The sequence below is a fragment of the Musca vetustissima genome, unplaced genomic scaffold, assembly GCF_032173495.1.
Source record: "Musca vetustissima isolate MV318-11 ecotype Yass unplaced genomic scaffold, APGP_CSIRO_Mvet_v1 utg12702, whole genome shotgun sequence".
In the NCBI taxonomy this organism is placed as follows: domain Eukaryota; kingdom Metazoa; phylum Arthropoda; class Insecta; order Diptera; family Muscidae; genus Musca; species Musca vetustissima.
Genome location: NW_026884291.1, coordinates 39,180 through 64,631, shown reverse-complemented (window position 1 = coordinate 64,631; position 25,452 = coordinate 39,180). Strand labels below are relative to the sequence as shown.

General features: G+C 33.1%; 2 protein-coding genes across 2 annotated transcripts; one reads left to right on the top strand and one right to left on the bottom strand.

Annotated features, from left to right (window-relative positions):
- The first annotated feature begins 11,915 nt into the window (after positions 1–11,915).
- On the top strand, positions 11,916–16,238 carry LOC133331279 (serine protease easter). Its single transcript, XM_061539679.1, has 5 exons — positions 11,916–12,145; positions 14,847–15,102; positions 15,186–15,378; positions 15,445–16,045; positions 16,106–16,238. Exons 1-5 carry the CDS (start codon positions 11,916–11,918, stop codon positions 16,236–16,238), a joined length of 1,413 nt encoding a protein of 470 aa, XP_061395663.1.
- Positions 16,239–22,034: 5,796 nt separating this feature from the next.
- LOC133331277 (large ribosomal subunit protein bL9m) lies at positions 22,035–22,936 on the bottom strand. Its single transcript, XM_061539676.1, has 3 exons — positions 22,863–22,936; positions 22,460–22,786; positions 22,035–22,394 (listed from the first exon to the last, which is right to left on the bottom strand). Exons 1-3 carry the CDS (start codon positions 22,932–22,934, stop codon positions 22,035–22,037), a joined length of 759 nt encoding a protein of 252 aa, XP_061395660.1. The 5' UTR covers positions 22,935–22,936.
- Between the last annotated feature and the right edge of the window lie 2,516 nt (positions 22,937–25,452).

Sequence of the window (25,452 nt, the reverse complement as noted above, 5' to 3'; positions counted from 1 at the left end):
CGAAATTATGTTTACTCCAGGATGGAGTACAAATTTGTTTAATTAATTTGTATTAAAGTAGATTAAATTAATAATTATGTAAAATAGTGCCTTTGTGCCAATAGTCGGCACTTTTTTCCAATTGTCGGCATGTTATGTTCCAATAGTCGGCATGTCGCATTTTACTTAAACAAAAATTATATATTTAATCGATTTTTCTGCTATTTGCAATAATAAATTATTACTATGGGACGATTCCATCAGTGTTGCATTGAAAAAGTTATATAAAATAATATTATTTATTAAAATATTACAATTATAAAACATGGTGCCGACTTTGGAACCTGTTATCCAATTCTCGGCATGTCTAAATAAGGCATTTCAGAGGTTAACAAAATTTAAGATCCAACAATGTATTCCATTATATAAAACCGCTCTAAACTGATTTTTTATAAATTAATCGTTATTTAGAGCACTTATTTAACATTTTTTGCAATTTTGAGCCAAAATGATCGAAAAATTGCTTATTATTCACCCATACACCGACTATTGGAACAAAAAAATTTTGTTCCTAAGGTCGGCATCGATGAAAATATCATAATTACAAATATTTTTTAATAATTTTAAATTCTAAAATGTTCTCCTATGTGTTCTTTACAATTACAAAAAAGATACTTGCAAAAATATATTATTTTAATATAATTACAAGTCTTTTGAAATTGATATGTCCACTAATTTTTTCTTAAGAAACATGAATTATCGCTGTGTTAACAAACCTCATTGACAAAATGCCAAATTTTAACTAAATAAATGTACTTGGCTCGAAAAAATTTTATACAGAGATAGTTTGCAGTATTATTGAAGATTATTCAAGGTATTTTTTATTTTTAGTCATAGGATTTTTTAGTTATTTGAAGTTATATAAAACAGATGCCGACTATTGGTACATGCCGGAATTAGGTGCGTTTACCCTATGTTAAAAAGAGTTTTTATTTGGGGTCATTTCAATTGTGTTCCACTGTAAACAAATGTAATTTTTACCATCGTAGTAAAATGGGAAATAAAAAAAATTACATTCACAACATCAAGTGATGAGTTACATCTGCAAAATAATGAATAAATTATTTAAACCGGATTTGCATTGCCAACACCAAGTCCGAAGAAAGAAAACAACAAAGTGCATTTGGAGCTTATCAAAAAAACACATAAAAATACCCTTATTTACTACGTTTGACTAATTTCTTTAACGTTTTTTGTGCATTAAGAAGGCAATTTAGTCTGATTGTTAATTTTCAGGATCTAGTATGGCTTCAATTATGATGGTTTTTGACGAATACCCTTAGCTTAATGACTAATTTGGTCATAAAATGTTGATACCATGAAGCATAAGGAATATGACGAAAATTTAACGGGATCGACTAAAGGTGATCTTAGGATTCATTATAAATTGAGTCGTTTATTTTGAAAGTGGTTTTGTCTTATATTGAGATGTTAAAATGTTTCAATTTCATTTGTTTCGAAAATATTGTTAAGTGGTATTCAATTTGTTTGTGACCTAAGACGTAATATGTTTTGTAAACTTTTCTAGAAAACTAACATTTGTATTAGATCCATGAATGGACTTAAACCACTTTCAATTAGGCGGGTCAATTGGAGCAATATTGAAATCTTAACCGATTGCAAACTTGACACTTGTCCTTCTATATCTAATTCATTTGATTGTATGTGTCGATCGGACAGCACTAGTATAATTAATACATGATTAATAACGAAAAAAATAGAAATAGGAAGTATATTTCATGCACTTCGTACAACTGTTATATGAAATCGGTCGAAGTAATAGATGACCTAGACTCACATCGGATAAATTGATTTGATTTGGTCCAAACTTGTGCCGTAATATTTATACCCTTTACCACACTGTGGTACATGGTATTATATATTTGTGCATATGTTTGTAACAGGCAAAAGTAAACTAGATAGACACATGGTTCCTTTTGAGAATATGCATAAAATCACTGTCTGATTTATGCATGTTCGTCTATGTATTTTTGTGAACAAAGTACAGGTCGCATTTATGATCCGATTTGGATGACATTTTGCACAAGTCACTTATTTGGCGCAAGGACGAACCCTATTGAAATTGGAGAAAGTCGGTTCAAATTTAGATATACAGTGGTGGTCACAGAATTAAAACATTTACTATAGTAAACATTTTTTGATCAGCCCTCGATTCGTTTGAAGTATTTTTGAAATTTTTTTAATTCAGAACACTTCGATATACTGCTCTTAAGAGATTTAGTGTGAAAATGGAAGATTACTGCATGCAATTTTACCATAAATAACGGTTTTTATGAAAATACATCGACTACAAAGTGGCCATATAATTAAAACATTGTGTGATTTCTTACTTTAATGCATTTTTTGAAAATATATTTAAAAAAAGCTCTTTAATTTAGTTAAATTATGTAAACTAAGAACGGAAAAAATTATTTACTGAAAAAAAATTTGAAAAAATCTGTAAAATCTATCAAAATTGCCAAAAATTTGTACAGTACACCTTACATTCAGAAAATTAACCTTATTATAGAAAATAAAGGTCCGAATGCACCAGAAATTGCTAGAATTAGTAGAAAACAATAAATAATTCTCAAAATATATAAATATTTAAATTAAAAACTGAAAAAATGGGAAATAACCTAAAAGAACGATTCTATTTCGATAGCCTTTATTGAAGAAGGCCGGAATATTTTTGCAGTATGTGAGGAAATATCGATTGATATTGGCATTTATTATATCAAATCGATTGTTCGAGTAGTACAGAATATATTTTATCAAAAAATATATCAGTCACAACAGAATGAACAGAGATCAACGCCTATATTGACGAGTAAAAGTTTCTGGCACACAGCAGCACGTTTGATGGTTAACTCTTGACCCTTAAAATCTATTGAACATGACAATATTTTTCCAAAATAATATTTTTTGAATAGAATAATGTCCATTTAATCTATTTTAGCCTAAAAGAAATAAAAATTTTACAATTTGACAAATATTTAAAGTCTTGTGTTGAGCATCAAAAATGCTGTTGTGTGGCAGAAACTTTTACTCGTCAACATAGGGGTTGATCTCTGTTCATTCTGTTGTGACTGATATATTTTTTGATAAAATATATTCTATACTACTCGAACAATCGATTTGATATAATAAATGCCAATATCAATCGATATTTCCTCACATACTGCAAAAATATTCCAGCCTTCTTCAATAAAGGCTATCGAAATCGAATCGTTCTTTTAGGTTAATTCCCATTTTTTCAGTTTTTAATTTAAATATTTATTTATTTTGAGAATTATTTATTGTTTTCTACTAATTTTAGCAATTTCTGGTGCATTCGGACCTTTATTTTCTATAATAAGGGTTACTTTCTGAATGTAAGGTGTACTGTAGAAATTTTTGGCAATTTTGATAGATTTTACAGATTTTTTCAAAAAATTTTTTTCAGTAAATGATTTTTTCGGTTCTTAGTTTACATAATTTAACTAAATTAAAGAGCTTTTTTTAAAAATATTTTCAAAAAATGCATTAAAGTAAAAAATCACACTATGTTTTAATTATATGGCCACTTTGTAGTCGATGTATTTTCATAAAAACCGTTATTTATGGAAAAATTGCATGCAGTAATCTTTCATTTTCACACTAAATCTCTTAAATGCAGTATATCGAAGTGTTCTAAATTAAAAAAATTTCAAAAATACTTCAAACGAATCGAGGGCTGATCAAAAAATGTTTACCACAGTAAATGTTTTAATTCTGTGACCACCACTGTAGCTTCCATATACAGTTTCGTCCGATTTTATGTAAATGGAACACCATACTTCCAGTATTGGTCCGATTCAGATGTACATATAGCTCCCATATATATTTTCATCCGAATTTATGTAAATGGTGCATTGGGAAGCCTATGTTAGTTTTATATTCACGAAATTTAATTTATTTTTCTCCGATTTATGCAAATGGAGAATTTTTATGTTCGCTTTACATAGCCTATTGGATTAAAATCAATCTATATATGTTTTCATCCGATTTCATCTAAATGGTGTACACTGTGCTGCAGCATACCAAGTGGTGGTAGCTCAAATACATCCAGATTTACATATAGCTTCTATACATAATTTTGCTCGATTTTATGCAAATAGTAAAGCTAGTAAAAGGGAAACATTTAAAAATCGTTCTCAGAGTTCCAAATAATTTGAAAAGTTCGGGAACGCGTATCTAGTAAATATGCCAAAATTAGATGGCAATACTTCAAAATCAACATAATAGGTCCTGATTTATATTAGGCGAGTTTACTTGCGGCAATTTTTATCGTTCTCTTTTGAACTTGCTCCATGCGTCTATACAAGGCAATTCGGTTTCCAAAATATTTTTTTATTTGTTGTTTTTTCACATTTAAATATATATAAAATGTCAACAAATACGAAATACACAAAACGAATTGCCAGAAAATTGTCGGTACGAGCAATTTTTTTTTTCATTTCTATACCCCTGGCCCCTCTCTCCTACAAACAAAGACTTGCCGCAAGTAAACTCGCCTAATCTAAATCAAGACTAAGCACAGGTTAGTATAAAGTTTGTTGTCAAATCATATTTTGAAACCCATACATACATACATACAAAATTATGTCAGACTTCATAACGAAAATATTAATATTTTGTCAACATTCAATTAAATTTCAATTTATATCGCCTTTGTGAAGCATATTTGGACTAATTCAAGAGTTTACAGTCTTACCTAAAATTCAACTAACTCGTTCGACGCTTTTCACCACGAAAGTAGAACACATGTATTTATATGAATGTTACCGAAATACGTCGAACGTACAAAATTTCAAGTTGAACAATTTCAACTTTGAAAGAACGTATTTTTAATTTTTTTCTTTTGTTGAAAACAAAAACAAAACATTCTGGAAATTTGAAATTTCGAATGGAAACTAAAAATACGTGGATTAATTTAATAAATTTTCAATTTTGTTTTGCGGTTTGTATTATTTGCTTGAAGATATGGATTCGACGTATTTGGGTAATACGGCCGTACACAACATTTTGCCATAGTGGGGAAGTTGAATATTTTTGTACGCCCCGTCGGATTTTAGGTAACGTTGTTAAAGAAGATTTTCAAATAAATTTTCCATGGTACAATTATAAAAGGTAACAACAAGTCCCAGCTGATTTGATTCCAACGTAATACTAGTGTCAATATGAATTTGTCAAATTATGTTTTTAAAAATCACCCAACAGGAAAATTGGGAACGCATACAATTTGTAATTGTTCTTTATTAAATGTGCTCCCGTATTCAACTTACTCAATCTGCCTGCTGGGAAAGTTTGAGGAAGCAAATCTTTCTTCAAGGAACAACTCGCTATTCCCTGCATTTTCATATGTGTTACACATATATATGGCAATGGCTCAATTATAGGAAAGATTTGGAAGCGATAGAAATATAAATTTGATAGATTTTCATTCATGTTTTTCAATTTTTATTTTAGGATTCGAAAATATTTCATTTTCAAAATAAAAATAATTTGATGATAATTTGTTTGTTTGTTTACATTTTTCTGTCAAATGAGTTGACACTAGTAGAACTTACAACAACAAATTTCCATGTGGTTGTTGTATCGTTTTTTTGTACAACAACACTTGCTGTTACCTTCTATTATTATACCATGTAAATTATCGTACAAATTATAAATTGTGTTGCGTTTAGGCTGTGTTTTTTATTTAAAGGCGAAACAATTAGTTTTCGCCTCGGCAAAAAAATTGACGTTAAACTTAAGTTTTTTCTATGAATTCGCTTACTGGCCGAACTATTCGCTTACAGTTCGCTTACAGCAAGGCCTATTACCATTTTTACTCGGACACATTTTTCGAGTAAAAAGTTTACAAAGAGAACGCCATTTTGTTTTGTTCTCTCTTCAATTTGGGTTTTTACCAGTTTTGTGTGTTGGAGAACGGTTTTCGAGTAAAAAGTTCAAAACTTGTAAAATTTTTAGATGCATTCAGGTTCTGGAACGGAACTACAATTGACATTACATTTTTCATAGATTTCGGAATGTGTAGTTCACACAGTTAATTTCGTTCGATACCATTTCAATGATTCTCCAAACCCAAAGTGGTGAACAAATATAGTCGGTCCCGTCCGACTCTTGAACTTTCCTTACTGGTTTATTGTTGCAAACATAAATTTATTTTTTTTTAATACAATTGGTGTGAAATCTCAAAATCTGATTTAATTTATTTCTTGTTCACATTCGGTTAAAAATGTATTATTACCGATAAAGAAGCGGAACAAAGCCCTATCGATTAGAAAATGAGTTTAATGACTTCAAAATACCGAAAATGGGATGGTACCGTTCTATGGGAGCTATACCAACCGTAAACTGACATTGATCATTTTTGGTAGGAAGATTTGACAACCTATAACAATTTGATAAGTCAGAATAAACCAGTAAGGAAAGTAGTAAAGTCGGACTAAGCCGACTATATGATACCCTTCACCACTTTGGGTATATTCTACATATGTATCCTAACATATGTAGAATATATCTGAACCGATTTCAGGGAAACTTGCCAGAGACTAATTTATATTACATCAGTACGTCATTCTATCCTTAATTCAGTACGCTATGACAAATTTCGTGCAAATCGAATGATTTTCAGAGATTTTGGCGCACCAGTTACCTAAAATCGGATGAAAATATATATGGGAGCTATATCTAAATCTAAGCCGATTGTCACGAAACTTTGCACACATCATTCTAGTATCAATTCAGTACGCTATGCCAAATTTCGTGCAAATCGAAACATATATAGGTACTTTGGCGCACCATTTACCTTAAATCGGACGAAAATATATATGGGAGCTATATCTAAATCTGAACCGATTTTCAGGAAACTTAACAAACATCATTCTAGGCATAATTCATTACGCTAAGCCAAATTTCGTGCAAATCGAACTATATAAATATGACATTGGTACGTCATTTACATTAAATCGAACGAAAATATATATGGGAGCAATATCTAAATCTGGACCGATTTTTCCCAATTTCAATAGGGTTCGTCCTTGGACCAAATAAGTGACATATGCCAAGTTTCATCCAAATCGGATCATAAATGCGACCTGTACCTTGTTCACAAAAATACATGGACAGACAGACAGACGGACGGACGGACATGCATAAATTGACTTAAAAAGTGATTCTATGCATATTCTAAAAAGGAACCATGTGTCCATCTCGTTTCCTTTTGCCTGTTACAAACATATGCAGAAAGACATAATACCCTGTACCACAGTGTGGTGAAGGGTATAAAAAATATAAAATTAATGCTAATTTGATTGAAACAAGTGTCCAAGCTCCCCAAAATACCGAATATTGGGGGTACCAGTAACAATAGCTAATGTTGATAATTTTTCGTAGGCAAATCTGATAGCCACAGTGAATCCAAAATTTCAAATTACAGCTGATTTTTTTGAAAAGTGTGTTTAAAACCTCCAAAATACCGAATAATGGGAGCTACCCTAAAACGTGGACCAATATAGATCATTTTCGATAGTAAGATTTGATACCCAATGAGAACCAAACGTAGCAGCCAATTCGGGTGAAAATCGGGTCAAAAATTCCCTTAATACCTAATAATTGGGGGTTTCGTTATATGGGGTCTATACCGATATACCCAATTTGCAATACAAACCATCCTAGGAGGAATATCAATGTCAGTACGCCTGTCTCTTTCCATCCATAGGCTTTGTAATTCTTGAGTAGATTCACCAAAGCGAAAACTGCGTCTGTTCTGTTCAACGTGAGCACATTCAAATGCAGATTCGCAGATTGTGGTTTTTTATACGATTGCAGGGGTTGACATCATTTGAGGGGGTTGGTTATCTTGTTGCTTTTTCATATCATCAGGGGTTTTGCGAGTGTGGGCAACTATCCGGACGCCTCAACCCAACGGGTGTTCAAAGTAGCTACCCCAGGTGACACCGCGGGGAGGATTTCCGGTATTTGTCATTAATACCGTTATAGTTTCAATTGAACCCAATTAAAATTAAATTGATAAAAACAAAAAACAATTTTTAAAAGTTTTCATCTTCAATTTTAATATCTTAAATATCCCGACCTTGTATACGGCACAAATTGGTTGAGATCGTTTAATCCATTTGTTTACGAAAAATAACCTATTGATATAGTCACCCCTGCATAATATAATAACTGTCACCTTGCATATTAAAAATAAATATAACTTCTTGCTGTTCTTCTTCTTTTTTGTATACTAAATTATATTGCCATTTCATGACAAATATTTCTGCATGTCACTTAAGTTGTTGTTTAAAAAAGCAAATCTGAAAAACTTGTTTCGTCTTCAGTCATTTGTATTTCGCAAAGCTAAATCTTATTTTCGCAATCGTCTATAGAGAATGTTGTTATGGAATTTTCGTACAAAATCTTCTTCAAATTCCAACATTAATTATTAACGGTACTTGTGTGTGAATATAAGATATCGCAAAGGTTAATAGTGTCATATATTTCAGAAGCATATAAATGTGCATACATATTCTACGGAGGCAGATGAATAAATCCGCGATTTGGTTTACTTCATTCGTAATTATATGAAATGAATCACTAGTTTTGTTCTGTTCGATAACTAATTAGAATGGTAAACTAGCATCGTTCTCCATTCTAATTGTAAATGTAAAATATTTAGTCTCGGAAGAAAGTATGTTTAAATGTGGAATTATACTAATATTTTTGGACTCAGATACTCAGATGATTTGTAAGAGATTACGTTCCAACTAAAAACTGGAAATGTCTTCAAATTAAATATGCGCCTAAACCAAATATCGAAAAATGTTGTACCATTCGTAGGGGCTAGCTTAGAGGTTTCATCAAAACTGCATGAATTAGTGTGGAAGGCTCTGATATATTCTCAAATACTTATTAGTACAAGCTTAAATTTGCAAAAATACGTTCAATATGTCTCCGTATGCTGGTGATAATAATTATTTTTATTCATACTTACATATATAAATGAAATGAGATTATTTCTCACGAAAGACAAATACTATATGGCAGAGAAGCAATGGAAACCACAATATAATGCAATATTTTTTAATTATTTGCTTAGTAACTGTGACGTATGTAAATGTTATGATGTATTGTAGTTTATTCGTACATCATTTAACCCAAATAAAACCAACAATTTTTACTTCAAAATCTAGCATGCAATTTAGAAATGAATGCATTTTTAATAAAAATATTTTTCATCATAAAACTACTGTGGAATCATATACAAACGTAAAATTAAATACCGTATTTGTATAAACTTGGATAGCATGGATTATGGTTTTTTAATGTATCTTTTCACAAATTAGACGGATTGCTTAACGAAATTTATGATTATTCTGTACTAACCGAAGAACCTTTAAGGACTTTGATACTTGGTTCCCACGTTATGTCTATAAATCCATAACATTATCCGACAAAATGGAAAATTTCCTACGGGGATGAATACGCTTGGCAAGTGTATTAAGAAATTTAAAAGGACAAATTCGCTATAGGTCATGTTTTTGAGTTATGTCGCGATGTATAATTTGCTGATAACTCTAAAATTTATTGCAGGTTATTTTTGAGATGGCATGTCGTCAGTTTTACAAAAAAGGACTCATTCGATGAATAAAACATACTAAAAATGTACTGTATAAAATTATATATATATATAAATTATATATATATATATATATATAAATTATATATATATATAATAACAACAATTTTGTTGCTGACATCATTTAATTTTATAATGTAAATTTCTTAAAAATTACTGAATATAAATATATAGTTTGTTTTGGGACTTGCAGTGGAATTTGACGTAGAATATTTAATTCTTTGACATAGTATACCTAAAATTAAGTTTCATGTTACCTTAAGCGCTTAGTCGAAAAAACTACTGGGAAATGTCTTTGAAAAAAACTACAAGAACATTTTGAATTTTTTGTACAAAATGTATGAATACACATTCGGTATATACATTATATATACAGGTTTCTCTTGTTCAGTGACTTATGCTAAAAATTGATGGAGAATATATATACCATCCTTCTAAAAAAACATCTTGTGGGGAAAATTGGTAAATACGATTTTAACCCTAAAATGATTTTTTGTTCTTTTACGATTTTTGACGTTTTGGCCGATTATTGAGTTTTAGCCTATTCTGAGACTTTTAATAAAAAATCATGGCGAACATTTCTGTAGAAACAGTATTCAGTATTATTTTAAGATAAAATGTTTTTGAATGAATTTATAATGAATACCATGTTATAAATATATATCTTTTGCCCCCCATTAATTCCTTTTATAATAAATTTGATGTCTTCTAATAATAACTTAGGTCCCTTAGTTAGCAGTAGTACATACATCGAATCAGTTGTTCTTCCTTTCCAGAACCTATTGAAAATTGGTCACTGGAACTGTAGAAGTTTAAAACCACCATTTCAAATGGATGAAATTAGGAGTATTATAAATTATAATGTTTTAGATATATTTGATGTTTCTGAAACATGGCTTTCAGCTGAAATTCCTGATTCTACTGTATCTATTCCAGGCTACAAACTGGTTCGCAATGATTGTGCGATTTCTAATAGAGGAGGTGGTGTTGCTATTTTTATTTCGAATGGACTTCTTTTTAAACGTAGTTCTGTGGTTTCTGTTACTTCTTCTGAATCTTTTATCCAATTAGAACTTAACAATGCGAAAATATATTTCGGAGTTGGTTACCTGCCCACAGGCAACATAGATGATTTTGAATATTATCACCGTGATTTCTTCTCACACCAACCTAATATCGTTTCCGTTGGTGACTTCAATTGTAATCTATTCAATGTTTCTAGATCTGACTACTTTCGTGCATTTTGTTCGTTTCAATTTCTCTATTGTGTATAATTCGAAACCAACGCATTTGGACTTGAGAAGAAGAACAACATCTCTAAGATTTTATTCTTGTTAGCGATTTTTTATCCTTAAAATTCTCTGATCAAGTCCAGAGTCCCACAATCTCCGATCATTCATTGATATTTGCAGTTCTATCCTTTGAGTATAAATCATAATAAGGCAAAGAATGTTATGAGGAAGTGTCTTAGAAAATATTTTTCTAAATTATTTAATGGTGTTAAAGAGTTCTGGGTGTGCTAGTGGAGATACTACTGAAATGGAATTTGATCCGAATGTTTTAAATTCTTTTTTTGTTGGTGATTCAAATTCTTCTGGGATTGTAGATAGTGATAACTTATTGAACTCTGACAACCAGTCTTTTATTAAAACTATTTTTCCTTGTGTGTCAACTATTATTACATATCTCGTTAACTGTATTGCAAATAATTCGTCACTGCGCCAATAAAATCTGCATTTAGGTCGGGATACATTACAACGCATTTGTTTCTAAGCGTGACGGATAAAATTAGGGAGAATGTTAATGTTGGCAAGCTTAGCATTCTTATTTCCCTGGACTTATCCAAAGCATTTAATTCAATTAATCATAACCGATTAAAAGCTAAATTAAGGGAAGATTTTGGTTTTTGTGATTCTGCATGCAGACTTATTTACTCTTATCTGAGTGGAAGGTCCCAATTTGTTATTTATAATGTAATTATATCCGATTCTTTGTCCCTTTTATCGGGGGTTCCACAAGGATCTGTTTTAGGGCCACTACTATTCATACTCTATGTAAATGATCTGCCTATGCACACAAATCTTGATGAATGTAAAACCTATTTGTTTGCAGACGATATATTTTTACTTTTTAGTGGTTATCCTACTTTACACCAAATATGTGAAGCCAGCATAAACAACTGTCTTCAAAATATTCACTAAGCATTAATATGTCTAAGAGTAAGGCTGTTCTATTTCGTCCCTCTAATCGTGTATTCCCTGAGTTTGATGTATTTATACAACATAACAGCATTCGGTTTTTGGACAGGATAAATTGTCTCGGCGTTATCATTGATAGTGAGCTTTCTTTCAGTCACCACATTGATGCATTATCGGGTAAGATTTTATCTTCATTACGTAGAATTTATGCTTCTACCTTATATCATACCTTCCATGTAAGGTATAGAGTAGCTCATGCTTTACTAATGTCGCAGGTAAACTATGGACTTGAAGTTATTAAAGGCGCAGTGGGGTCGAATAGCACGTACCTGGAATTGCTTACCATTGGAGTTGCGAATTTTCTCTCATTCTTATAATGTATTTAAATTGAAACTTCTGGATTTCTTTGCTACATAGAGCGGATATCATAAATTCTGTGTAATTATACTGCTAACATGGACTTATATATAGATTAATATATTATTCTTAAATTATTATATAATTATTATTATTATTCTTATATTATATATTATTATTATTTTTTTTATTCATATTGATTTTACTCGGATGAGTTATGAGCTATGTAATGTTTTGGCCTTGGTGGCTTGTATTACAGAAATGAATTAAATATATAAAAAAATAAATATTTCAGAATATTCTGAGCAGCTTTAACCCCGTTTGGAATGAGTTTTCAATCACTTCTGGAAAAGGGGACCGAAAAGACCCCTTCAATGAGTCAGTTTATTAGCTACTATGTTTCCTGTCAAAGGGACATCAATGACATGAAAGTCAAGATTCCCAGTAGGGATTCCTGGACTAGTGGCTCCTTACCTCTGCCAGGTCTGCCATTCTTTACAGACGGGTCAAAGATGGAGGAATGTAGTGGCGCATAACTCTTATAAACTCAACAATCTCTGTAGCGTTTTTCAAGATAGTAAAATCGCTTAATGCCGACATTACGGGACCGGTGACTATATATGTCGATAAGGGCAGCCTTAAAGGCTCACAGTCGTTCAATCTTCCGATTAAGAGATCTGTGAAACCTCCCATCGGCTATTTCATTGGCAGAATTAAACAGCAGATTCAAGAAAACATTTTTATTTCCGCCAAAATAAACAAACAAAGGACGAACACAACATAAAATTGGATTTTATATTAAAAATAAAAGAAAAAATGATTTGGCATGTTCCCCGGGAACGTTTAAGCTTCCTGCACCAATACACTGCCCTCTTTGTGGAACTTGCATAAAAAGATGTAAAACTTAATTTCTAATTTGCATTACTTACGAAATTTCTTCCATTTTCTGTAATTTTTATAGAAATCAATGGCCATATATGAACTACGAGTAGAATGACGTCGAGACAATCAACGGAATAATTTTAAGAACTTTATTCTTTAATAATTTTAAAACATTAAATTTTAAGCATTTTAATTGGAATTGCGGAATAGTTTGCAAAATATTACTGGATGTTGAGTGTTTACTTTTTTTAGCATTACGGTAAAAGTGTATAAAAGGACTTAATCTCTGGAATAGAACTTACTAAGTAAATTTTACTGGAAAGTAACAAGACACAGTTAATTTTATTATTTTTTTTTTAATATTAAAAAAATATACAAAAACAACTTCGTGTAAACAATGAAAAATGATTAACAATTTTCACAAGAAAACAAATTAAAAAATATAAAATTTATTTAAATTTGTTCTATAAACCTAAACTTGGGAAAGTCAGCCTTTGTATAGATGTGAAAGGTCCAGTAATTGCTAGAATAACCAGAGATCAACAAATATAAAAATAAACAAAAATTCGAAATAAAAACTCAAAAGTTATAAATTCACTTAAAGGACACATTTGACTTCGAAAGACTTCGAGGAAGAAAACAAGTATATTTTTACATGAGGAAATATCAATTTATAATGGCATCTGTTGTTTGAGTAAACAGAACAGGTTTTTAAGGAAAAGAAATATCTAAATGATCATGGATAGAGGGGTATGTTGATCAATATCACACTGTATATAGACCACAAATGGTGGTTTAGCAAAGAATAAAATTCATAATAAGGTGTAAATTGAAATGGCTTTGTTCGTCAAAAAATGTCATTATCATTCACCATAAATACATATGAATAATCCTAGTTCCGAAAGTGTTATGTATCGATAAATTATTAATATGATACCATTATCAAAATAGGGAAATATATATTTCTATAGATGCATAAACATAATATAATATTTATATTTCAGAAGATAACAATAAACGACATTGATTTGCGAGAATGGAATTTTACTACAATAATTTAGCGAATCTAAAAATATGGAATGAAAAAAATATGAATTGACAAATGTGTTTTTTTCATTTAGTTTCTTCCGATTTTTTACACAATAGTTGATTCAATTTTATTTTATCTAGAATTTCTATACATTAGTATTTCTTCATAGATATCTTTAAAATTAAATTATAATAAAGAATTAAAAAAACAGGTGATGATAAACGAACCAGTTTCAGTGTTATGCTTCTGAATTTGATTAAATTATTTGTTGTATTTCTTATAAATTCTAATTTGTTGTGAAATACGCATGACCTCATTCTAAAATCTAAGATTATTCAAATAAACGAAGTTAGGTCAACGTTTTCTAATAATATTAAAATATTTGATGCAAAATCATAATCTTAATATTGGGCTTTAAATGTAAAACTGGTAAATACCTAACAAAAACATAAATACCTTACCAAAAAAAAAAAATAAATAGAAAAACTAAATTATTAATATCTATTGTCTATCATAATATATATTATAAGGGCGGAGTATAGAGTACATTTAAATACTAGATAATATGAAATAATTGGGAGTGTAAATTAAATGTATCAATCCACTCGTAACACGTGGAAATATTAGTCGTAGACCGCATAAAATAGTCAAAATAGTCTATATCAATTTAAAGTACACGAAATTGTATTTGCTTATTTGTCATCAACTCTCCTTATTACTTTTTTTGTACAGAAATTCACTTTCCCAATGGTCATGTTGACGTGCCAAATTTTGGACGCTGCGTAACACCGAATCGTGAAAGAGCACTGTGCATTATATTGGAAGACTGTAAATATCTGTACAATGTATTGATAACACCACCATTGAGAGATGCCGATCGTCTATATTTAAGTCGCAGTCAGTGTGGTTATCAGAATGGTAAAGTTTTGGTAGGTCTAATAAAACTTTTAGTTTTTTTTTTTGCACTGAAATTTGTTAATCAAGATGCATTCGTTTTCTTGTTTTGTGGTAGATTTGCTGTCCTGATCGTTACCGCACGATTCAACCAATGTCATCTGCACCCGTAGCTCCGGCACCGGCATATGTCAACAATAAATTGCCACAACCCGGCCAGTGTGGTAATGTTTTGTCGAATCGTATTTATGGTGGTAATAGGACAAAAATCGATGAATTTCCCTGGATGGCATTGATTGAATATACAAAGGGTAAGATAAACAATTATTTTTCCATATAGGAGCTATAGGAATTCAAAAATTATTTCCACTTTTTAGGTAACAGTGGTAAAGGTCACCATTGTGGTGGCTCGCTCATCAATAGCCGTTACGTTCTTACCGCCTCACACTGTGTCAATGGCAAATCCATACCCTCCCATTGGCGTCTGACCGCTGTTCGTCTCGGAGAATGGAATCTTAAAACAAATCCAGATTGTGAAATAGATATACGCGGCGAAAAAGATTGTGCACCCGAATATATTGATGTACGAGTTGAACGTGCCATACCACATCCACTGTATAATCCAAATTCTCGAAATCAAGCTAATGACATTGCACTGCTGCGTTTGGAACGTAACATTGCCTTTACAGATTTTATTAGTCCCATATGTTTGCCTGCTAGTTCTAGCCTTAGATCGGCAACATTTGATGGTATTGTAATGGATGTGGCCGGTTGGGGTAAAACGGAAAATATGTCTGTGTCGGATCTTAAGTTGAAGGCCTCGGTGACGGGACAAAGTATCAATGAATGCCGTTCGATATATATGCGTCAAAATATCATTCTTGAGGATTCACAAATATGTGCTGGTGGCCAAGAGGGTATTGATTCATGTCGTGGTGATTCCGGTGGACCTCTGATAAGTTTAGATACTACAAATAGGTAAGAATATTTGAGAGATTTAATTAAATTCAATTCCTTACATATTTTTGGCTTTTATAGGGTTCGAGCATATTATTTCTTGGCCGGTGTTGTATCGTTTGGACCCACGCCCTGTGGTTTGGAAGGCTGGCCGGGAGTATACACAAGAGTTGGCAATTTTATGGACTGGATTATACAAAATGTTGAATCATAATACTCATGTTAATGTTGATTGGTTGGTGCATTTCTAGTGTTCTAAGAATATTTCGTTTTGCATTTTGAGCTGTAAATAATTTTTATTGAAAGAAAAAAATGTTTTGAAAACACTTTTTAATAAACCTTGGACTTTCCTTATATCATGGAAGTAACTCTTTTTATATGAGTCGATAATATATTTTTAAGGAGGTCTCTTCCAACAAAATTTTTCTCTGATAGTTCGATAAATGCAAAGGCAAAACAATTAGGTTCACCAATAAGATTGCAATGATTATAAAATAGATCTGAGGTGTTGGACTTTACGTGTCAGGGTCCGGCAATTTAACTAGCCATCTATATACCATAGTTAAATATTATAAAAATAGGTCTGTTCCGGTACTACAAGTAACTATTAATTTTTACGATTTCTTCCATATCAACAAATTTGTTTTCGTAGTAACAAATTACACATTATTGATTTGGTTTAAAGATGGGTATAAATTTCCTATTTCGTTGATTTAAAACTTTGCTAGGAAACCACTAGGTTTTGAAAAACATTTGGAATATATACTTCCAGGCCATGGCCAATCCCTTTTTCTATAATTTAGCATTGTGTGCCTTTGATGTGCAAAGTACTTCTTTGTTGCTCATTTTATTATACTAGATAAATGTTTTGACGATTTCTTCCATATCAACAAATTTGTTTTCGTAGTAACAAATTACACATTATTGATTTGGTTTAAAGATGGGTATAAATTTCCTATTTCGTTGATTTAAAACTTTGCTAGGAAACCACTAGGTTTTGAAAAACATTTGGAATATATACTTCCAGGCCATGGCCAATCCCATTTTCTATAATTTAGCATTGTGTGCCTTTGATGTGCAAAGTACTTCTTTGTTGCTCATTTTAATATACTATGTAAATGTTTTGACATAGACCCATGGTACAATAATACAAGGTAGGGCAGCTTGAGGTGAATAAAAAAAAAACAACTATGCACGTGTGGCTTCTTCTGCCAAACCAACGTCAAAGGAGTCACGAGAATCCATTGACGAGAGCAGACGAGGTTGACTCTGATATCAGGAAGACGAGTGCTGAGTCGGAATCTTCCGCAAAGACCGGGAATCCCAAAATGACCAACCGGAAGTTGGGAAAGAGGAAGATGACAGCAACAGATGGTAAGGAGCCGCCGTCTTATGCCAAGGTTGCCAGGAAGCGCTATAGAGGCGATCTCTGCTATGCAGTGATCGACGGAAATAGCGCGTCCGGTAAGCTAAAGAAGGAGACCCATAAAGAAGTATTAAATGTGGTCAACACCAAGATTATGGAGTACCTACTGCAGGAGGGGACTCTATAGAAATAAATAGCTGCGATTTCAAAGGGGACTATCTAATGCTGAAATTTGGAAGTCCAAAAAGCATAGAAGCCCTGAGAAAGATAGTGACAAGCATTGGACCAATAGATGGAACAATGAAGCTCAAGCTGGTGAGGAAAAAAGACATTCCTCAACCACAAAAGGCTACAGTCTTCGTCAGAGGTTGGGGCAGCGATTAAAAAAAGGTCTCTGGATTAAGCCATATAAATTACCAACTCTTCTATGCAAATACGGGGTCTCGTCCGAGAACCTGTATAATATATCATAAAAATTTATGCTTTCTCTTCTCCCCAGAGTTGTTAACTTCGGATGCCACTGTACTGAAACAGGGGAGTGGTAACATTTACCTGGCCTTAGTGTACCTCCCGTTCGACTCGCCGATACCGCCACCAACGGCGGAGCTGCAGCGACTGGTGAAGAAAGCACAGGAAACAGGTAACGAAGTACTAATTGGTAGTGATGCTAACTCACAAACATATTGTGTGGTGCAGTACAAATACTAACAAAAGGGGACAGGCCCTTTTAGATTATTTAAATATTAACGATCTGATAACTCTTAACATAGGCAATAAACCTACGTTTGTTAACAGAATTAGAGAGGTATGAGGTACAGGAGGGGAGAGTCTCAGAAGAGTACTCCTTTTCTGACCACAAATATATTATGTTCAAAATCCTACGGCCATCGCCGAAACCCACACACTTCCGTAACAAGTCCAAAACTAACTGGATAAAATTCGGGAGACTAGTCAAGGAGGGTTTTAGGGCAACCAAATTATGAATGCCTACACACGAATGACATAGACAGGAACGTAAACAAATTAACGTAATTGTAAAGTCTTTCGAAGAAAGTTGTCCTCTTCGAGAAAGGAGATCTGCCTTTGAAAAACACTGGATGACAGGGGAGGTTCGGAACAAAGGAAAAGTGGCCCGAAGGCTTTACAACAGAGCACGCCGAAAAAAATCCGCAGTATTCTGGGACATCTACGATAAACGGAAAGAATACTGTAAATTAACAAGAACCGCCAAACGCAACTCCTGAAAGCTGTTATACGAACAGGTAGATAGCGTCAACGACGTTTCAAAAATCAAGAAATTTCTATCCAAGACCCGAAACTATGGTAGGCGGCGAGGGTAATAGGATATAAACAATCGAGGAAACCCTAAGGTTCCTAATGAATGCTCAATTCCCATCGACAATGGACGATGTCATGACAGATAGGGAAGAAAGATCAGAGGAACCAATTAATGACAAGCCAATGGTGTTACGCGCCCTTAAAAGCTTCTCACCAAGCCGCAGGACCAGATAACGTCTTCCCCGCGGTATTACAAAAAGAGGCGGTATTTTTATCACCACATCTAGCCGCACCCCTTAAATGCCTGCTTACTTACACACCAGCTTCCTGCCCAAGCCTGGCAAGGCTAGTCTTCATAGCCAAGCCTGGCAAGGCAAATTACGCCACACCAAAATCATATCGGCCAATAAGCCTAACTTCTTTCCTACTCAAAACCATGGAACGTACAATCGACACCATGATAAAGAGCAGTATACCCAATGATACGCTGAAATACAAACAACATGCGTATGTAAAGGGGAGATCAGTGGAAACCGCTTTACATGAGGGACATTGAAGGAGCCTTCAACAATGTCAACACTAATACTCTTATCCAATCCTTAGATACCTTCCAAGTGGACCGGGTAATCATAGACTGGTTTAACTATATACTAAGGAATAGATGGATAAGCTGTAGCATACATGATATAAGAACCAGAGACAAAGTAGGTCAGGGAACACCACAGGGAGGGATTTTGGACTCTTAAGGAACTTAACCGACGAAGGATTTGAACCAGTCTGTTATGCAGATGACGTTATGATACTTCTTAGGTGAAAGAACCCAAAGGAAAGCCGAAACGGTGCTAAAAAACGGAGATATGTCTTTTCACTAGAAAGACAAAAATAGGTCAGTACGAAGAGCCCATCTTCCAAAACAAAACGATAGCCATATCAAACAAAGTTAAGTATCTGGGAGTAATTCTAGACAATAAACTTAAATGGAAAGACCACATACAGCAAAGGGCTGAAAAGGCCCAAAGATGCTGGTGTTTCTGCAGAAGAGCCGTAGGCTTTAAATGGGGTTTCAATCCAAAGATGATACACTGGATATATAAGAGCGTTATTAGACCAATTCTAACGTACGCGTCTGTTGTCTGGTGACAGCAATGGATAAAAAATGTAAAGTAAAAACGTTGCAGAAAGTTCAAAGAACATGTTGCCTAGGAATATGTGGAGCAATGCGTACAACACCAACTAGGGCTTTGGACACAATATTATATATACATCCAATAGACATCCAAATAAAATATGAAGCGGCGGTTGCAGCTTTAAGACTTAAAGCAGTGGACGAGTGGATAGACACCGGACACAACACACCGCACAAAAACTTTTTAAAGGCAACTAATGAGTCGACATTCAATATCTTTGATTCAGACCGTATACCCGAAACGAGAGTAGTGACACGGTGCGAAACTATAATACCAGATAGAGAACAATGGAATAGCGGAACACTAGTTCAGATGCCGCCTGGTCGCCTGTTGCTACACAGATGGCTCTCGACTAGGAGGAAAAACTGGACTGGGACTTTTCATCGAAGAACCGGGTACCGAAATTTCTATTCGTCTTACAGATCACAGCATGATCTTTCAGGCGGATGTTCAAGCCATAACCGAGTATCTTAACTGTGTAATTTCAAAACATAGGCAAAATACAATAAATATTATTACGGACAGCAAGCAAGCTATAAAGGCAATATCTTCCAGAACAGTTAAATCCAAAACTGTACTGGAATGTATAAATACCATAAATGATTTCTCACAACAAGTATCTGTACGAATTATATGGGTACCGGGTCACCAAGGAATCATAGGCAACGAGATAGCGAATCAACTAGCCAGGAGTGCCATTGCACTACCCACAATAGAAGTGTATACCGCCAAACCCATTAGCGAAACCCGCCAAGAAATGAGGGAATGGGCACATGAAACCCATAAAGCCCTTTGGGATAATGAGGGGACAGGAAAAATCACCAAAATCTTATGGGGCGACCCAAGTAAAGACAAAACTAAGCAAATCCTAACGCTAAACAAAAAAGAAATAAGCCGACTGACGGGTGTTCTGACGGGACACCTCGGCCTGAAGGCACATCTACTCAAGATTGGATGCGAAGGAAGTAACGAGTGCAGAGCGTGTGTGGAAGACAGTGAAACGCTGCAACATTTCCTATGTCATTGCCCAGCATTTACATGCCTTCGGAGACAATTCTTGGGAAATGACACTCTTCACGGACTAAGCGATCTGAGGGGGTGTGAATGGAAAAGACTGAAGGAGTTCGCAAAAAACACGGAATTCCTAGATTCATAGGGAATCAAACCCAAATGTTTTTTCTTTATTAATATACACTTTCACTAATTCTTGATTTGAACTTTCTCCGCACGTCTAGAGCACACAACAGGCCTCATATGGCTTAAGTGTATGTCCTTCTCATGTTGGACATGTGCTGGTATCATCCACCCCTCTTTCAACCTAACCTAGGATTTTGAAGGCCCATCATGATCGTGAATGGTCTTGACTAAGTGCATTTAAGTTAAGACCATTCACGATCATACGGATACCTTTCTGACAAATTTTGCTATAGCGAGCCATTCTGATACTGATTACAATAACAGAAGGTACTTCGCAAAATTTGGATAACTTCATACTTCCGGCGGCATGGAGTTCCAAAATTTTGAAAATATGCTCATTACGCATTATCTTTTTCTGTAAGGGTTGAGTTAAATTTATTGCCCATTTTTATAAAAATATGAAATTAAAATAAATTTCTGTTAAGATTGTAAAAAGTATGTTTTTAAAAATTTTTAAACCCATACCTCCGGAAGTGTGAACTTCTCCTCAAGAGAAATAATGTGGTTGGAATCAGTACCAAAAGGCCTATTTTACAGTTAATATATATTTAATAAAAACGTTAATATTTTTGAAATTTTGGAGCACAATATCTCTGTAAATATTGATTTCCCCAAGTAAAATAATCTTGTTGTAATCTATCTAGGGTAAAGATGTTCTGAGAGGTGTGCGTAAAGCACATTTGTCCCGTTTTCGATATTTTAAGATTCCATTTAAAATACAGTAATTTCATATACTGGTTTGCGAAGCCGATTTATTTTTGGTTATAATCTAACTGCAGCCACAAATTTTACACAAACTTCGAAAATCACGTCCTATAAACTAGAAAAAGTTATCTTTGATAATGTTGTCATTTTCAACCGTAGCAGCTAGTCTTAGTCTAGTTATGTACATTAACTAACGCCAAATTCCTTATGGTTTAAAAATTAATAATTTTATTACTTAAACAGATTTTTAACATTCATAATGTTCTATATAACAATTTCATTTTTTAGCTTCTTCCTTCGTGGCTTCTGCTGCTGTTCCAAACAAAGGTTCAGTAGGCATTTTCCAAAATTCAAAAACATATGGTAAGCGTTCACTGGGATCTGTACTCCAGTGGTGGATACGACACTTCAATCGAGCTTTCTCCAAATTATTTATGGTGACCGTGCAATAGAATATCTTACCCTCCTTATTTAGATCGGGACCTTCAATGGGTTCCTTGGGAATTGTTATGCATTCTTCTTGGCAAATGTACCCCGCCTTGCGTAAGGATGCTTTAATGTGCCATGGTTCAATAACCCAGGGATGATCTTTGTTCATGATCACAGACAAATTCAGACTTTCCAGCATATTAACCGTCTACATTAGATGCACAGAAAAACAATATGTTAAAATGTATGTATATAGAAAATAACTTTAATTACCCTTTGAGCAAAAGGAGAACTGTGTTCAAGATCAGCTTTTTCATTGTCTTTGCGAGCATACATGGCAATGTTCTCATCCGTTTTGTATACGGCCAATCCGGGCAGCAATAGCTTGTTGTAGGCAAAATTGGATTTCACAGAAACGACATCCCCTTTGGCACCAACACCCTCAACAAATGTTTTCAAAACCACTTCAATATTCTGTTGTTTCTTAGTGGTGGTATCCTCAACCAACTCATAGATATGATGTCTACCTCGGAGTTTTTTGGGTGCTTGATTCTTCTTATGTAGTGGAGGTTCATATTTGCGTTTAAGTATGAATGTTGTCTGAAAGAAGTAGTAGGGACAATGATTATAAAGTTTTACGTTACGCATATATTATGTTCTAATGCCCGATACTTACACGAACTTGCTGCTGTAAACTTGCACTTGTTTTCAAAAAGTTTAAAGGTTGTTTACATATGTTTCTTAACATTTTTAATTTATATTTTTCGGAATTTTATTAAGAAATAATTTTTCTCTCGTAATTCAATCGCAGGAATGCGGTGCCGTCAACAGCTGATTTTGACAGCCGTCTGTTATGCAAGATATACAGCATTGCCATAACAAAATAAATTTGAGTTTCTGTTGCTGTAGTTCAAATATAACGACAGTCTGTCAAGAAAATGTTTTCATTTCATCATAGACGTTTGGTCTGTTCCAGCACTGGGGGTCTACGTTCCGAATCTTATTCACCCAATGTCTGTCACCTCAGCCCATGGTGTAAAATCAATAGGGTTGCTACAACAACTATATCTAACTATATCTTTCGAAATCATAAAAGAAACATGTTTGTAGTAGGAACAATTTTTAAAATTTTTGCAGGTTCTGGTACAACATCTTAACTCCAATCTTTGGTGTTTCCGGGCACTAGAAAGTTAAAAATAAATCCAGTGGTTTTTATTTGTCAATTCCATTACATATTTGTCAAATAAATCCTCATAAAGTAGGTTAAAACGACTTGTAGATTATAACTTTTTGCAGGGTTAACCTACTTTATGAGGATTTATTTGACAAATATGTAATGGAATTGACAATTAAAACCCACTGGGTTAACTTTATACGGTACAATGTAAACGTACTATAAAAGTTATAATGTACATGTCCTTTTTGGGTTAATTGTAGCTTCTGTTTTGTAGTCTCTATTTGATACAAATCTGATACAAATTACGGTTAAGAATAAATCCGTAATACAATTATACTAAATAGGATATTTTGGGGTTATATCAATTTTGTATTATAGTTACTGTATTCTATAACATATATAAATATGTTAACTGTATTCTATAACATATATAAATCAAACTTCCCAAAATATCGATATATAGGAGTTATCAAGGTATAATTATAGAAGGTTTCTTTTGTCAACAAGGAAAAAATACACCTCTGCGTTGTGGACTATAATGTGGGAATAAATAAAAACAAATGCAACAAATCGTTCTGTGCATTTGACATATATTTAAAATTTTAATAAAAACGCGAAAAATCTTCTTACCAGTGTTGTAAAATTAATCTCTAAAGAAATAGATTTTAGAATTTATTTTTGTGTGTGTTTTCAAAACATTACATACCAGTCACACACTTTGCATATGACATTGGCATAAAAACCCAGCTAATAATTTGTTCCGAGTTTTTTTCCGAATTCGGAACCAAACTCTGCAAAAGTTTCCTATTCTAATGTCGAAGTCGTACAGAATGTTTTGCCGGAAAAAATCGAAAGGAACATTCGAGTTTCTATAAGAATTCTTATCCAATTCGTAAAAAAAAATTGGGAGAAAAAGGACATTTTGGGGGTATTTACGATTTTATGCACTGTTTTAGGCGTTTAAATGCAATTCGGGTGTTTTAATCTGAAGTTCGGAAAATACTCTTTGGAATGTTTTATTCGAAAATCGTAATAATTACGAAATTCTGGCATTTATCGAATGACTCCATCAAAACTCTAAAAAAATCTTGATATTATCAAAGATTTATTGACAAACCGGATTCATTTTCTTCCATAGCTGTTTCTCTATCTCTACGTGGTTCTTTTGTTCCTTGTTCATTGTTTGTTATTCCTTTTCATTATAGTTCCACTGAACATTCATATATTTTTTATTTCGTTTTCAATACACTTCTTTAAAATTGAAATCTCGGAAAGAAATCTGATATCTGAAACCTCAGCAAAAATTGCTAGCTGAGAAGTTGCTGTGGCCTACCTTGAATAATTGTACCATGGGAGGTACCGGTAGCTAAGTATTGGCAATTTTCGGTAAGAAGTTTTACAGCCCAATGACAATTCAAAATACTAATTTATTGACAATTTTATTGAAATGCTCCACAAAAGTGGGTGCTCAAAGATCCCGAAATACCGAAAATTTGGGGGTATGTGGGGTCTATACCAAATGTTATATGCACAAAGATGTAATACCAGTGTCTCAGTGTAGTATAGGGTATAAATATCGTATTATAGGTATATACAATATAGGTATACTTATTCAATACATCTTCTAGAAATATTCAACATTTTGAAATTTTAGTGGGTATTATGAAGTGTGGAAATTAAACTGTATTTGAATCTAGGCCTATATATACCAATTACAAGATTTCCGACGGACGTAGCATAGTGGATGTATTATTTATTACAATTCATTGTCAAAGACTTTTTACCATGCTTTCTAGCCCATTTTGTATTGATACAATCAGACTACACAACATTGATTCTTATGGAAAGGGAACATTAAAAGAATTTATATTTAAATCTTATGAATTACATTAAGCCAATTTCGTAAATTAAACATATACATACTGCACGAAAAGGATAGTAACTGGAATTTAAGAAATTTACACCTTTAGCAGGATTTTGTGTATGATTTGATTTTGTTTGAATTTTGAGCTTTAATAGAAATTGAAACAAATCTCATGACAACCGGGTAATAAATGTCCATTACACTTTGATTATAAAAATACATGGA